Source organism: Arachis hypogaea, chromosome 10 (genome assembly GCF_003086295.3).
Source record: "Arachis hypogaea cultivar Tifrunner chromosome 10, arahy.Tifrunner.gnm2.J5K5, whole genome shotgun sequence".
NCBI classification, from domain to species: Eukaryota; Viridiplantae; Streptophyta; class Magnoliopsida; order Fabales; family Fabaceae; genus Arachis; species Arachis hypogaea.
Genome location: NC_092045.1, coordinates 7,082,911 through 7,099,904, shown reverse-complemented (window position 1 = coordinate 7,099,904; position 16,994 = coordinate 7,082,911). Strand labels below are relative to the sequence as shown.

Sequence of the window (16,994 nt, the reverse complement as noted above, 5' to 3'; positions counted from 1 at the left end):
TTCTCTTTGTTGATAACTTTGGAGTGACTACTACCGCGGTCATTATTTTCGAGGTGTGATCGTCATCACTGTACCATTACAAGGACCATAGTTATTGAATCTAACCGGACCAACCAGTTCGATCAAAAAATCGGTAAACTGGATCTTAAACAGGTCTGGATTGACATTTTAATCGGGCAAGCAAATGAACCAGTCAAACTCGAAAAATCCAGTCAAATCCGACCTAAACCCAGGATCAAAGACCGGAAGGCCCGCTAACGTTAGCACACGTATCACTCAAATTTCAAAAAATTGGAGGATATGCTAAGTGCTGGGTTCAAACTTGAGTCCTTAAAGTTATAAAAGACCTGCAACCACTAGACCAAGTTTGTTCTTTGTAATATATTGTCATTTTATAAATATATTACTAACTATTAGATATATCCTAATTAATAACTTTATGTATTAACTCTTTTGGTCATGCAAATTTAAGATATTTTTTATCTCTTTATTTTAATAAATAATGTTCATATTAATTTAATTTATTTTATATTTTATATTTATTCTTTCTTAAATTAATTATTTTTTAATTATATATCATTATTAAAATAAACATTAAACTTTATTAAATATCTATAAATTAAAAAAGATAAGCAAAACTTTTTATTAATCATAACATATTTTTTTTATTGATAATTATATGACATCTATTAATATTAATATTTTTTAACATATATTTGAATAATTTAATAGATACTAATTAATTAATGAATTAAAAAAAAGTTAATTTAATATAGAAAATTAAAATTTATACATTTATTTAATTATGACCGGGTCAACCGATTTAACTTATGACCCCCCGGTTAAACCAGTGACTCAATGATCTAGTAATTTGGCCGGGTCGATTGTTGGTTTGGTTCTGATAATTATGACCAGGACTCTTCTGGCCCTGCTAATCATCTTGTCCGTTTTGGTTCAAAAGTTCAGTTATCTTCTAAATTTTGCTTTCAACAATTCATTGATAACTAATAGTTCGGCTGTAGTGGGAGGAGGAGAAGGTGAATTGCTTTGCTTTTTTGCCATTGATTATAACCTGCAAAAAAGGATAAATAATGGGATCAAAAAAATGATAGTGGAGTTAAGTAAACTCAGTCCCATGGTGGGTGCCAAATGTTCTGGCATGGTAGTCCTCGAATGGTATATAGCTCGTTCTGTCCAAGGTTGGGCTTGCCTTCACCTGAGACAGATGAGGTATACGTCGACTTCAAGAGGAACGGGAGTGGCGGACACTTGCAAAGGCACTCCGACACTCAAGTTAGTAAGAGTAAAAAATGAGTATAATGTAATTTAGAGTGAATAGCATACCTTTTAAATAGTTAGATTTTTATATTTATAAAGTGTTACTCTTCAGAATGGTTGAGATCTTTTCTGGTCTTTCGGTAACCAACCTTAGTTTGTTTTTGAGTGGGTTGTTAAGGACGAGATTCTCTCTAGCGGAAGATAAATCATGTTTATTATTGTATTTGAATTCTGATTGATAAGCATAAATGGGCCGATTTATGACTACCGGATCATAACCAATAGGGTTGGCAGGAGTAACCAAACCCGCGAGTAATAACCCGACCCTAGGGGTGGGATGGGTAGTTGAGCGGGGCAGGGGCAGGGTCGAGTTTTAGGTGTACCCACCCCTACCCGCCCCGGAATATATATATATATATATATATATATATATATATATATATATATATATATATATATATATATAAATTTAAAATTTAAAAAATCTATAAACTATATTTAGGATTAGGGTTTGTATTGCACAGCCTCTCCTTTAGTGATCACTGCCTCATTCCTCAGACCTTCACCCTCACACCCTCACCCTTACCCTCACCGTCACCAATCTCCACTACTTCAACTATCACTGCATCGCCGTCTGTTACTACTGAGCCCGAGCCAGAGACATTCACCCTCAGACCCAGAGTCTTCTTTTTCTTCACTTACTACAAGAAAAATACTGAATGCCGTTGAACGTTAGCGGCAGGTTTATGGCAGATTTACCGGCAGATATGGCAATAAATTCATCGGATAAAAAGGTTACCATCAGATTTGATATTCCAACGGTAAATTCTTCGGTAATAATTGGAGGAAAAACATGAAAAATTGGCATCAAGTTTACCGTCGGATTTACCGTCGGATTTATCCACCGGTAAATCTCAAATAATAGAACGCTGTATTTTGGTCATACGCAATGCATTACCGACGGTAAACCTGATCTAAATTCAAAATGTGCAGGCCTCTCCCCTCACTTTCGATAACACCCTTCTCTTTGCCCCCATTCTCATCTCTTTTCTCTCTCCCCTGCAACATCCTCCGGCAGCACCTGCAACCACCCTCCGCTAGCGCTGCCGACCTCCATTCTCTTCCAAAGTCTACATCAAGTTATCTGGATTGTGTTTCATTGCCTCAAACAGAGTTGCTCCATCTGTCTCCGCCGCCATTGGAAGAGCTACTGCTGCTGCTCCCTCTGTTGTCAAAGCTGTGTCTCTCCTCCGTCGTCAGGTAGGTTGCTCCCATCCCTCTCCCTATTCTATAATGTTTTCATTTTTTTAATAAAAAACCCTAACCTTTTTTTTTCCCTAACCCCCCGTTTTTCCAAACAGCATCTCGTCGCTGATTGTTCTTTTTCAGCCTCTGTTAGTTGTTCTTCTTGTTGCTGATTCTTCTTGTTAATTGTTATGTTGTTGTTGCAAAGATGTTTAGTTCTTGTAGTTATTGAATTTATTTGCTATTATTGTTCTTGATTACTTAAATTTTTCTCGTAGTTATTGTTGTTGTGGTTCTTGTTGATTTGTTAGTGATTGTTATTGTTGCTGTCATTGTTCTTGTTGATTTGTTAAATTTTTGCTAATAATTGTTCAGTTCTTCAAGATCTCTGCTTTGAGACTTATTTTCTGTGTCTCCATTGTGTTTAGGAATGTGTCGTTGAGGTACCTTCCTGTGTCGTTTAACCAAGCAATTAGTGCCACAACGTCTTTCTTCACTGCCGTTTTTCTCTTCAAGAGGCAGGCTTACAGAGTGATTCGAGGTTTGATTTCTCTTTTCTTATTTTGTTTTCTTTCTTTATATATGTTTTGGATGAGATAGTCATTTGAGTTGAAGATAAAATGGAGTAAGATTTGTTAGTAGCTGAGAATCTTCTCTCTTAGTAAGTTATGTTGTTGATGAAAAAGAGTAGCTCATATCATTGGGGAAAAGAGGGTGTTTGCCATTTCATAAGTAGCTTGTGTTTCTTGTTAGTTGAAATGCACGATTTTCATATCATTAATGTAGTTTATTAACTATTATGGTTGTTGCCGGTGTTTACAGTGTCTGGTTAAGTTATGGTTCTGTTTGTGCACTCTCTTGTAGGTAAAAATGACGTATTTCATAGTTTCTATAGTGTTTTGCGATCCTTTAATTCAAGTTGCAACTCATCCACTTGATTTCCAGTAATTACTGATAGTAACAAGCTCCAGAATTTCACAATTAAAAGTTTATATTCGCTGCTAAATTCGTCGGTAATTAGTGGCGAACGAAACAATTCGCCAATAAACAGTTACCGACGAGGTTTATACCATCGAATTTATTCCGCCGCTAAATCCGACGGTATCCAACGACTTTCTTATAGTGACTACTTCATCCATCACCACATCGCCATCCGTCCTCTAACTGCGTCGTTGTGAATCTGCACTTCATCGTTTTAAGTTCTTCTCTTCTTCTTCCACAGATTTGCACTTGGTCGTCATTGCTGTGAGCTTGAGCATTTTCGTTGCAGCTTCCTGTGAGACCATCACTGTAGCCCTTTTCCTCTGATCGTGTCTGACTTCCTCCTCTCTCTCTCTCTCTCTCTCTCTCTCTCTCTCTCTCTCTCTCTCTCTCTCTCTCTCTCTCTCTCTCTCTCTCTCTCTCTCTCTCTCTCTCTCTCTCTCTCTCTCTGACCACTGATAAATTCCCTCTCCCTCCTTCTCTCTCTCTCACATTATGAATGACTAAATCTGCACTTCATGATTGTTGTGAATTTGTGCTACAATTTTCTTTATATATGTGCCCTATAGTGGGTCTGATTGCAATTTATATATGTTGATTAAGAATAAAAAACTTTGTGATTATAGTTTACATATGTCTGATTGCAGTTTTTTGTTTTTCGTTTTAAATCATTATCAGTTTTGTTTATTTTTTGCATAATGTTGGCATGTTGCTATGTTGATTGAGAATCAGGGTTTTGTTGATTAAGAATCAGAGACTTTGTGATTGCAATTTATATAGGTCTAATTGTAGTTTTTTTTATTTTAAATCATTATTGGCTTTGGTTGTTTTTTTTATGATGTTGGCATCTTGCTATGTTGATTGAGAATCAGAATTTTGTTGATTGAGAATCAGAGACTTTGTGATTGCAGTTTATATATGTTTGATTGCAATTTTTATTTTTCATTTTAAATTGTTGTCGGGTTTGGTTTCATTTTTTCATGATGTTGGCATGTTGTTATGTTGATTGAGAATCAGGACTTTGTTATTGAGAATTAGAGACTTTGTGATTGCAGTTTATATATTTTGATTGCAATTTTTTATTTTATTTTAAATTGTTGTCGGCAATGGTTTCATTTTTTTTATGATGTTGGTATGTTGTTATGTTGATTGAGAATCAGACTTTGTTGATTGAGAATTAGAGATTTTGTTATTATAGTTTATATATGTTTCATTGTAGTTTTTTTTTTCATTTTAAATTGTTATCGACTTTGGTTTTCTTTTATGATGTTGGCATGTTAATACTAATTAAATTGCTATACCTTTTGATTTTCAGATTTAAATATTGAACGATGATGAAGAGTTGAAAAGTGATAAAGAATAAGGATTGAAGACTCATTTATATTTAATGTTGCAATTTCTTGATTATGGTGTTAAATTTGTAGTGATCAGGTGTTAGTTTTTATTTGAATTTCAAGTTATTTGATATTGTATGAATTTTATATTTGTATTTTAATTTATGTATAAATTTCAAGTTTTTATCTTAATCTATATATGAATATATAAAAATTAAAGTGTTATTTAATTTTTATAGGGATGGATAGAGACGAATAGGAGCGAGACGAGTACCCACAGGTGATAGAGAAGTGAAAGGAAGGCGAGACACGATCAAATAGGGTAAAATCTCACGCCTACCCGTCCACTGTCAACCCTAATAACCAAAAACAAAAATAGTCATACATTAATTAAATTAAAACGGGTTAGTTTTTTTTTGGGAACGTTCACATATTTTTGTTGCGTTGTTTTTTTTATGTTGTATTTATTTATAAGCATGAGATACTGAAATAGAGATATAAAGACACAAAATTATATTTTACATATAAGACAAAACAAAAATATCATATTTAAAAATATTGAATTAATATATTTTGTATCCTTTTTAACAAAAAACAAAAATACTAACAAAAGAAATAGCATATTTTTTATTATTATTCTAATTAATTTTTTGTAATTATATTTTTTTATCAATTTTTTTGTTAAAAAAATAAATTAAACTTTTATAATTTATTTTAATTTATTATTAAATAAAATATAAAAATATTAACTTTTATATTTCTATCTCTTATATTTTATTTTTAATATTTTGTATTAATAGGTTCTCAGAATCAAAAAGAGGCTTAGGGTCAGGTATGCATGCTCTTTCAGGAAAACTTAACATTTCCGTCCTTATTACCTACTACTATCATTCATAACTTTTTTAATGGGAGGACAAGAGAGAAATTAAAATATTTAGCAAATAACTATAATTACGATTCTATCCCTGCCCCGCTGCCCCACACCCACTAAGAGCACATGGGTAATGAATATTGAATGATGAAGATGAAGACGAAGAACAAGTGCGAACGCTAGCCAGCTAAAACAGACAAACATGTTACTCACTCAAAAGAAAAGAACAAATAGATATTATTTGCACTCCTCTAAAAGGGTGGGTAACAGATTCAGTTGGCATCCCATAATCTGGTGATTCCTTCTGTCCCCACTTTACCAAAACCAAACCAACAAAAATATCTTTAGCATAAATATCATCATTTTATTATACTGATGAATTTAACTAATTCAGTTCAACACAATCCTATGTAATTACAATGAGTTTTTCTATTTACACCTCCTACGCTGTAATCAGGACCCATGTAAAAAAGTTAAAAAAGAGCAGGTACTATAAATAAATATATATAATATAAAATAAATGTTAATTTTAATACAATTTTATAATTATATAATATTAAAATATGCAATAATATAAAAAAATCAAGGGCAACATAAATTAATACTGACCATATATTTACGTGGATATGTGCAACTAATATATGAAAAATGCTTTTTAGATTACATTTTAACTTTCGTTTTTAACTTGTAGATCAATAAATTAAATATGAATTTTTAGAAATTTTTTAATATTATATATATCTTAAGATAAAATATCATATATGTAAAATTGGAAGAAGGGAGAGAAAGCCTATATACGCCCCTCCACTAGGTCATCAAACAATGGAGGGGCCTCGCGTACATATATAATAACTATATAAAAAAGAAAAATATAAGATATTAATATATTATTCGTTAATTTATTGTTAATAGTAATTAATTATTATATTTTAAATATATATATATAAAAAGACACATTTAAAAAATATATTTATAAAAATATTTTTATTAAATATAGTTATAAAAAAAATATTTTTGTTAGACACATTTTTAAAAATATTTTTATTAAATACAGTTATAAATAAAAGTTGGCAAAAATTAATAAAAATACTGTTAGTAATGTAGTGAAATTAATATATAAAAAAAAGACTCACGTGTATTTTTTTTTTTTTCTTTCCGTAACTCTATATATTTTTACTCTGTATGTGAGCAAATACCTCAAATAATTGGCTGTAATTGTTCAAGTAAGAATGAAAACGGTAATCTAATAAAAACTAAGAATGGGTATGATTTAAGTATTATTTTATTATAAAAATTTTATTTTTATAGAAATCAAAGATACCTAAAAAAAAAGTGAAAATTAAAATAATAATATTTTAATTCTTTAGAATTAAATTTGTTGAGGAATAATTTTTCAAACTTTAAATCAAACATAGAAATATGATATTTTTATTTTAAAATTTCTAAAAATTATTTATAATTTCTCCAACCAACACACCTCTAAAGATTTGTATAGCAAAATGGGTAATATGGTAATTTGCAGGCAAGCAAAGATCTCTACATACGAATTCAATTTTATTTTTAAATTTAAAAAAATGAATTTAGTAGGATGAATTATACTTTATTATTTTCGAAAGTTAAAATTTTGGAGCGAATCCTATTTTTTATCTTTTTTTTTTTAACACCACTACCAAGGGATGAATTCATAGTTTGAACAAATTAAGTATTTTATTTGTCCCCTGCAGATTTAGTTTTGACAAAAAAGTTTTCAGAGGATTTGTTTCACAAAATGCCCCTGATAGATTTGTTTTTAACAGATGGCCCCCATGCATGAAGCACCATAAGTCCATAACACCCATAAGTAGATAAATAAAAAAGTGATGAACCCATTCTTCAATTTCTTTTTTCTTTTCTTTTGAAGGTTAAATGTTTACTAGAATGAAATGATGAATAGTGAAACTGCTTTTATCTTAAATTTTTGTGATTTCCAATTTAAAAATTTTAAAACTAAATTAAATTAAAGCTCATCTAATGATTAGACTCTTTTAATTCCATCTTATCTGGGAAGAGTAGTATAGGAACACACTGTGAAATCCACTCTTTTAGTTCCATCTTATTTGGGAAGTGTAGCATAAGAACACCCAGTGAAATCAGTTCCTATCATTATTGTCCATGTTATCTAATTTTGCATTATACACACACTTTTTCTTTTCTTTCCACTCACTTTTCCACTAATTCAAACAGTAACAAATGGGTGAAAATCCATGAATCTTTTACATTGTATCTATCCAATTAAACTGTTGCTGTGTAGTTTCTGAAGCAAACATTGAAAGAAATTATAATAAAAAAAATTACAAATTTAATCTTACTTTTTAACAGAAACTTTGAGAAGTATGAGAGTCATTTGAAGGCGGTATCTGAAAATGCCAAAGCCTGCCAACACCTCTCACCAAATACTTCCTACAAAGAAACTCCTCAGCATAAACCTTCTCCACCCTCCGATCAACATCGTGAAGGAACACGTGCGTCACACCGGATCCTTTTCTCCCTCTCGCCATGACCGCCACAGAGTACACCGCCGCCATCCTCCCCGGCGCGTCCGGGAAGTATCCGCGAGGCGCGTCGATCATCACCAGATCCCACTCTGTCTCATACACCTGATCGGGGAGGTTGTGAAGAGCCAGCTCGCACTCAACGTTGTCACGTAAGTGGGCCCCCTCCGGGCCGCAGGCGGGCTCGGAGCGGTAAGACAAGAGCAGTTGGTCCGCGTCCCTTAGGCGCGTGCGATACCGGACAGTGTGGGCCCGCAGGGACGGGGCATCCTTGAGTACGGTTTGAACCCATTTAGGATCCTCTTCCAGGAAGAGAGTTGTTCCGCCCGGGTTCAGGGAGGCCCACATGAGGGAGTCGTGACCCAGACCGAAGACCAGGAAGTTGCATGGCCGGCCCATTGATTTGAGGACGTCGAAGCTGATCTTGATCTCTGCAAGAGATTGTTGCGGGACAATGCGTGACGTGGCGTAGTGGAGTATGGCCTTCAGCTGGATCGTCGTTGGGTTGTAGTCTTCCTGGACTCGGGCCTGGGCTTTGGGCATTTCACCGTAGATTGGTTCCGTCGGGCATATTAAGGAGGAGTCGGAGGTTAGGATCATTACGACTATGAAGACTGCAGCTCCGACCAGGCCCACTATGGCCAGGCCTAGGAACCACCTTCTCTCTGGTAGAGAATTCCTGTTATTTCTCATCCTTTCTAGATTTAATTTTGTTATTTTTTTATATATAAAAAGATATTCCTCTTTCTCCCTCTCAAGGTTACATATGTATTAAGATGTGAATAATGTAGAGTGGGAGCAAAGTGGTAAAGGCGTTTTTGTGTGAAAGAAAGAAGGAAAGAGGTTAATTAGTGTGTAGGAAGGAAGAGGAAGAGGAAAAGGAAGTGGAGAAATAATTTGGTGAGGGAAGGTGGGGAGGGTGGTTTGATTTTGTCAAAACTCAAATGTTCAGATGGGATTGGAAAGGAGGGACTTGGCAACGCAAAAAGATATGTAAGATTGTAAGAGAGTATTTGGACATAAACAAAATAAAAAACTTCTATTAAAAAGATTTATGCCATAACAAAAATAATTATAAAAAATAAAAAAATTAATTAATTATTAAAACATAATATTAATTTGACAGTGAAAATAACAATCAACATTTAGATCATATTATGGTCTTAATTTATAAGCATTATGAAAGTGCACATGAAAAAGTTGTGATATTCTTATGGATTCATTTTGAATATATGGATATCTACTTAATATACTAAAACTGGGTTTTTCTCCGGCTACTAAAAATGACGTGTCGATCTCTCATGCCTCCGTTTTCCCTCCAAAACGAATAAATTTTTTTTTATTCTAAATTATTTTATTGTAATTATATTATAATTAATACTAAATGAATAATATATAATTATACTAATTTAGCAATATATCTTCATTATAATATTGAATCAATATTTAATGCACTATTAAACTACTTATCAATTATCAATTAAAAATACTTTTAATAATTTTAATGATAATAATAATATCAATAATAGTAATAATAATAATAATAATAATAATAATAATAATAATAATAATAAATCTTTGTTATCCGATTCACGTATATCAAATAATTTTTCTAAATTATTTTATAAAAAATATCTTTAATATAATTATATTGTAATTAATATTTAACGAATAATATATAATTATACTAATTTAGAAACATATCTTCATTATAATTGTATCAAATCAAAATTTAATGCATTATTAAAAAATTACCTTAATAATAGGTAATTTACATATTTATTTTTATTTTATTAAAGTCTATATATAGTATTTTTCTGTGGTACATGAATCTAAATTTGAGAGTCAATTCATAATTTTATATTTAGTGTTTTTTTTACTACTTCATAGAATAAGAACGTATTCTTCATTTTTTTTATTGACGTTGATCCTTTTAAGGTACAATTTATAATTTTTTATAATATTTTTTTATATATTCATTCTATTATATTATTCTTTTGATAATTTTTTATTTGTTGTTACTCTAAGTTATTCTTATCATCTAATGTTCCAGTTCGATTGTCTTTTGCCACAATCATTTACAATGCATCACATCCATAAAATACTTCATCGAGTTGTCTTCACTGATTCGGGTTCCAACTACATGGTTGTAAGCGTTCAGTTTTGCTAAATTCATGACAAATTCAGATATGCAATTTCAACGATTGGTATTATATTTAAATTTTCTTAGTTTAAGTTGTTCGTTATTAAAATAATTTTTTAACATATTTTGATTTTTTTTTTCAGAAATTACCAGCTTTCTTTTGCATGCATGCAATGCCATTGAGGAAAATAAGAGTTAGTTTGGTTTCTCGGTGTGACAATTCTATACCTTGCCGCATTGCATGGATAGCGAATGATGAAGCTTATCTAACAAGAGGATGGTCTGATTTTGCACGAATTCTAAATATTGAAACTTACAATGTTATTTCAGTTGGTTGTCGTTACAAGAATGATTCTATACTATACGTGACTAAGGACTAAAATAGGTTCAATATTGTTTAGGTAATTTGGTTTTACTATTAGTATTTGATTAAATTATAATTATAGAATTTTAAATTATTGCCTCAATTTATATATTACGATTATTTTTTGTGGATGTGCTATTTTTAAATAATTTAATAAAATAAAGTAGTGTCAGATATTATTAAGTTTATTTTTATCCTTTATTTCTTTATTTGTATTTTCATTATATTTGACAAAAAATAAACCTACACATATATTAAATCATTGACCTAAAGACAATTTATTTGCCAATAAAAATAGATTTTATTTATAATTGGAATAAAACTTATTTGCCAATAATCGGTGAATAAAATTAAAGTTACACATGTGTCATATAATTATAATTGATTAATTGGTATAAAATGAAATTATACCCGTGCCACGAGTAATAATCTAAATAATTATATCTTAACAAAATATAATTTGAAATAATTTATAAACAATTATCTTAACAAAAATAATTATTTAATAATTGATTTAAAAATCAATGCAAAAAATAATTATTAATAATAGTATTATTAACTGGGTAAATAATATAATTTCAAATTATTACTTGAAATATAAATAATATATGGAAATCTATTGAGTAAGTCAATGATTTTGCACCTTAATAATTTGACAATTATTACTCAATTAACCAGTTAATTAAATTAGTAATAACAATTTTCAATTTCAAATTTTGTATATTAAGTAGTTATTAAAAACTGGGTAATAACGATTTACACGGGAAAATCATTGATAAATTCAATTAACCATAAAGAAAATAATATACTAACAGTTTTAGTATATTATTTATGGCAAAGAAAATTATTTTCTCAAATTAAATTTTATATAATAATAGTAAGTCTCTATAATTAAAGCAATATAAAACTGCTTTATATATAACAATAATATTATACATATTTATATATCTCTTCTTTTATCTCTTTTTTTAAAATATTGCCATATAATTAATGTAAAAAATATATAATATTAAACTGTTTTGTTATGCATATATATGAATTTATATAATAACCCGTATAATTTATACGTATGGCATAATACATATGTTAAAAAAAGATTCCATAATTTTTGAAAACTACTGTTTTATTATATGAAATTGAAATTAAAATTAAATAATTTCTATTTATATAATTTTTTTCTAATTAGTATCAAGTATTTTCATTAAAAATTCATATCGTTTGTAATATATATATATATATATATATATATAAGTCGTAATAGTCAATTGTTTTAATTATTTTGACGTTAATGCTCTTGCGAATGAACTAAGTGGGTATTAAGAAAGGCTAACTAATGAGCAGAAATTTGCATACGATCAAATAATTGGTGTTGTTAGCGGTAATATGGGTGGACTTTTCTTCTTATACGGTCAAGGTGGTTGTGGAAAAACATTCTTATGGTCAACTATATCATGGTCAATTAGGTCTAAAGGAGGTATAATTTTAAATGTTGCTTCTTGTGGGATTGTTGTACTTTTGTTGCCTAATGGAAGAACTGCACTTTCAAGGTTTAAAATTTTTTTGGCCATAAATAAGGATTCTTTGTGTAGCATTAAATAGGGAAGTCCTCTTTCAAGGTTTACAAGTTATTTTTTTATTAATTAAATTATTGTAATTAAAATAAAATTTAACATAACAACTTAAAATTATAATTTCAATCTTATCACGTGCATGGCACGGGTGATTAAACTTGTATAATATATTGGTGAGTGTCACCTAGTCATGTAATGTGTAAGGGGTAAAATATAAAATACGGAAGACCCAAATCGAATCGGAAAAAATCTGGAAAATATCAGTTAAATTAAAGAGAAATAAAACAAATAATTTCATATACATAATTATGCCAATAAATAATTTTTTATATGATTGATTATATTAACACTTTTCTTATTTATAGTAAATTCTATTAACTAATAAAAATTAGGTTTTTTTATTTAAATAAATTATTTAGCTTTTTATATTACGTGATTCCTTTAAATGGTTTTCGTGAACGTGAATCTCCTAAATTATATAATATATAAATCGTCCTAGGTTCGTGTATTTTAATCAATATATAAATCATTGTACCCTCAGACGATTTATGCATGAATTGCATAGTTGAAAAAGGCATAAATCGTCCTAACTCCCTGTGTGTTAGAAGAAACAAGTAAATTGTTCTAGGCTAAGATGGTCAATGCCTTTTAACCTAAAACCCTCTACCCTGGCATGATTTACGTGCTGCTTTCTAACCCTCTATCTCTTAGCACGATTTACGTGCAAATACAATCCCCACAATACCCTAACACGATTTACGTTCAACCCTAATCCCCACCAACTCAGCACGATTAACGTGCAAATATACACCCCTCAATAGTCTAGGACGAATCATGGATTACTCCCAACCCTAGTGACCTTTCCACAAGTAATGTCTCATTCGTGAGACCCTATTAGCGGCTAGGAGCTTACTTGAGTGGAGGAGAGCCACGGCCAAAAAGTGAAGGAAGGGTGTAGTGGAGGAAAGTCGGCGGCGGTGGAGGGTTGGTTAGGCGGCGGAAGTGGTGGCCTCCGGTGCACGGCGTTGACGGTGGCCCACAGCGGAGGATTGAGGTGATAAGGGCGGCGATGGAAGGTTGGGTTGGCGGCAGTTGAAGGTTGGTTTGGTGGCGTTGGGGGACGGTGCAAGATGGCGAGGAACAAATGTGACATGTACCGATTGAACAGCATTGCGCACGTGGCAGGTTTTATCGACGAAGAGGTTAGTGGTTAATTTGATTTACAACTGATATAGTCAATGACGTTGATGTGTTTAGTTATAATAATTTGATTTTTGTGGAAAAAAAGCTTGTTGTGTTAAAAATTTGTAAAACCTTAAGCTTAACATGCTTAGGATTGGTATGGTTCTTGTTTGGTTTAGGGGTGAGATTGATTTCTGATACATATTTTTGGCTGTTATGCGATGTTGAGTTGTGATTGTGCTTGTTATTCTGTTATTAGCCAACCTGGTGTGTATAGAGCATCCGTAGGCAACAAAAGATGATATTGCATGACCATATTATGCCTTACCTAGATAGCGCCGGATTGCTGCATGTTGCTAGGCTGAATGATTATTGGTTTAAGCTAGATGAGCCACTGATTAGTGCCTTTGTTGAGCGATGGCGTCCAGAGACTAACACTTTCCACATGCCATTTGGGGAGTACACCGTTACTTTACAGGATGTGGCATATCAGTTCGACCTCCCTGTTGATGGATTTCCAGTTAGTGGTTGTCTCAGTGACTTTGAGCAGTTGATGGAGGGTGGAAGGCCTGCGTGGCAGTGGTTTGAAGAGTTGTTTGGTGAACTTCCTTCTGAGAATTGTATCGATGAGTTCACCATGTCGTATGTCTGGTTTCAAAATAGGTTCAGAGTCATGCCGACTGATGCTACAAAGCCAATGGTACAGGTCTATGCGCGTGGTTACATCATGATGTTGTTGTCCACAATACTTTTTGGCGACAAGTCTGGTGCCAGAGTTCACTTACGCTGGCTCCCGTATGTTGCGGATCTCGACGGACTCGGTAAGTATAGCTGGGGTTTGGCCACGTTGTCTTGGTTATATAGGTGTCTCTGCAGAGTTGCCAATCGGAATGTAAAGAACTTAGCTGAGCCTCTAGCATTGCTGCAGTCCTGGATATTTTAGAGGTTCCCCACATTCAGGCCGAGAGGATTTGATGTCATTCTCTGGCTGCTTGCATCGAGATGAGTATAATGCTTATTATTTAGCTTGATATACTTTAACTGCAAACATAATGTTTACTATTAATGCTTGAATCACTTTTACCATATGTATAATGGCTCCAACGATGAATCTTGAAGGTGGGGTAGATACATGCCATCATCAGATGAGAAAGGTCCTCGGGTCATTGCTACCCGACACAGATTGGACAAGTTGAGAGTAGATGATGTAAGTATAACCTCCCATGATTTTTGTTCATATTTCACGTTTTCCTTGTTTAGGTGTATTCATCACATACGAACTTTTGACATACCGATCCTACATGTTGCAGTTTATTTGGATGCCATACTCGACACTAGAGGTTATTCAAGTTATCTATCCTAATATCCTCAGACCTGAGCACACGCATTTATGGAAGTCGACAACTGCGCTGATTTACTTTTCCTCCATCAAGTGGCACCAGGTTAACCGAGTCCTATCCCAGCTTGGAGGAGTTCAACACGTACCTGAACCAGTCATCAACATTGATTTTCTGTTATTAAAGGATGGTCGAGGACCTACCCACTGGTTCCTGAGGTCTTTGCCACATGGCATGAGTATTGGGATCAAAGGCATCAAAGCGTGCTTACGTTTCAGCTGGTACCAGATCCACGACCCTCTATTGAGTATCTTGATTGGTGGTACATGGTAGCTCATAGATTTCTGTCGCATGATCGGGATTTAGTTGACCCTCGCCAGGCTGGGATTCCTGCAGATGCTCCAGTTCGGGGTCATATCGCTGTGACCGCGCTTACCTAACTTCTGTAATATGCTATTTCGTAAATCATCTAAACTCGTTGATGAATTTATGAACACTTCAACCTATTTTTTGCTACTGAACGTTATACCCTCACTTGTGTTTTCGTCGATCTTTCTCCGATGATGAACTAACAAAAACACACTCTTAGCCATCTTCCCGCAACCCTCATCTGAAATATGGCTCGACACAGATCGTCTTCCTGTATTTATAGGCTCTTCCAGCACATAAATCTTTTCATGGTATCGGGTATTGTATTTATGCACGTAAATCGTTTCAGACTAACGTACCTTATCTTAGAAACACATGACTCGTGTCCTAGGATATTGAGGGATAAAAAGTTGCACGTAAATCATGCTAGGGTATTGTGAGGATTGGATTGGCATGTAAATCGTGCTAGGGGTAGAGGGTTAGGAAGCAGCATGTAAATCGTGCCAGGGTAGAGGGTTTTAGGTTAAAAGGCATTAACCATCTTAGCCTAGGACGATTTACTTGTTTCTTCTAACACACAGGGGGCTAGGATGATTTATTCCTTCTTCAGCTATGCAATTCATGCATAAATCATTTCAGGGTACAATGATTTATATATTGATTAAAACACACGAGCCTAGAACGATTTATATATTATATGGTTTAGGAGATTCACATTCACGAAAACCACTTAAGGGAATCACGTAATATAGAAAGCCAAATAATTTATTTAAATAAAAAAGTCTAAAAATTATTTAATTGGACTATTAAATTTATATGTAATTTATTCCATATATTATCTTTATCTTAAAATAATCATACTCTTAAAGTTATAAAAATATTTTTAAATTATAATTATAATTAATACTAAAATAACATTTTTTATTTTATTTTTTATTCTACTATCTAAAATAAAAATTAGTAGAATTATATTATTTATAATAAAGCCTATTAGTCATGACACAATTTTTTTTTGTTTTACTAAAGATGGGAATGAGACTTGAACCTATAACCTCTAAGTAAGTATAAAAAAATTACGTTATTTAAACTATAACTCATTAGTATGACCCAATATATTTACTTGTTTCCATAAATTGTTTTTTATTGAGCTTGACTAAAATATTGTAAAATAAGACATCAAAAACTCTTCTTTGCCATTTGCCCTCGAATTAATTTTTCAATCTCACAAATTGATTCGAGAAGAAACTTGCCTATTCTGGACAAGAACAATTGTTCCATTATATCGACGAAACGAATTTATTATGTTATTAGCTCAGTAAAATTTAATGGATATATCACTAAATCACTAACTCATAACGTTATCAAATCATGGCATTAAGGCAGTATATTAAAGATAGTAAATACCTATAAACAGTTACATCAAGAAGATATAATTAAAAAAAAAAAACTTAGCAGGCTATACATTTCTTACTTTTATCTAAAAACACTAATGACTTAATAAGTATCGGATTGTCTTTATAGGTTACTCTCTTGATCTGGTTCCAACACGATTCAAACTAAAATTTCTAAAACTCCTTAGCTCATAACCTCTACAACAGAAACGAATATTTGGCGGCATCTATGAGAATCCTACTAAATTGATACCATAGTTAATCAAGAAGTAAACTCTACTATTCACCAAATAATTCCAAATACTCTTTTTAAAGAATTGTGAAATAAGGATCAAGGACATGAGACTAAGACCACCCCCAATCCCAATGAGGGAGAACATCAACAAAGCCCTCCAGG

General features: G+C 32.2%; 2 protein-coding genes across 2 annotated transcripts; one reads left to right on the top strand and one right to left on the bottom strand.

The window, feature by feature from the left end:
- Positions 1 to 7,776: 7,776 nt before the first annotated feature.
- LOC112714994 (arabinogalactan O-methyltransferase 1) lies at positions 7,777 to 9,304 on the bottom strand. Its single transcript, XM_025766720.3, has one exon. It carries the CDS (start codon positions 8,931 to 8,933, stop codon positions 8,061 to 8,063), a length of 873 nt encoding a protein of 290 aa, XP_025622505.1. The 5' UTR covers positions 8,934 to 9,304; the 3' UTR covers positions 7,777 to 8,060.
- Positions 9,305 to 13,448: 4,144 nt separating this feature from the next.
- On the top strand, positions 13,449 to 15,170 carry LOC140175560 (serine/threonine-protein phosphatase 7 long form homolog). Its single transcript, XM_072204068.1, has 4 exons — positions 13,449 to 13,520; positions 13,778 to 14,355; positions 14,620 to 14,707; positions 14,811 to 15,170. Exons 1-4 carry the CDS (start codon positions 13,449 to 13,451, stop codon positions 15,168 to 15,170), a joined length of 1,098 nt encoding a protein of 365 aa, XP_072060169.1.
- Positions 15,171 to 16,994: the final 1,824 nt, after the last annotated feature.

What these genes read in the sequence shown, in the direction of transcription:
- LOC112714994 (XM_025766720.3), bottom strand. Translation starts at nt 8,933, where the DNA reads ATGAGAAATAACAGGAATTCTCTACCAGAGAGAAGGTGGTTCCTAGGC.
- LOC140175560 (XM_072204068.1), top strand. Translation starts at nt 13,449, where the DNA reads ATGGCGAGGAACAAATGTGACATGTACCGATTGAACAGCATTGCGCAC. An exon ending in CAGGTTTTATCGACGAAGAG is followed by an intron (nt 13,521 to 13,777) that starts GTTAGTGGTTAA and finishes TGGTGTGTATAG; the next exon opens with AGCATCCGTAGGCAACAAAA. An exon ending in ACAAGTTGAGAGTAGATGAT is followed by an intron (nt 14,708 to 14,810) that starts GTAAGTATAACC and finishes TACATGTTGCAG; the next exon opens with TTTATTTGGATGCCATACTC.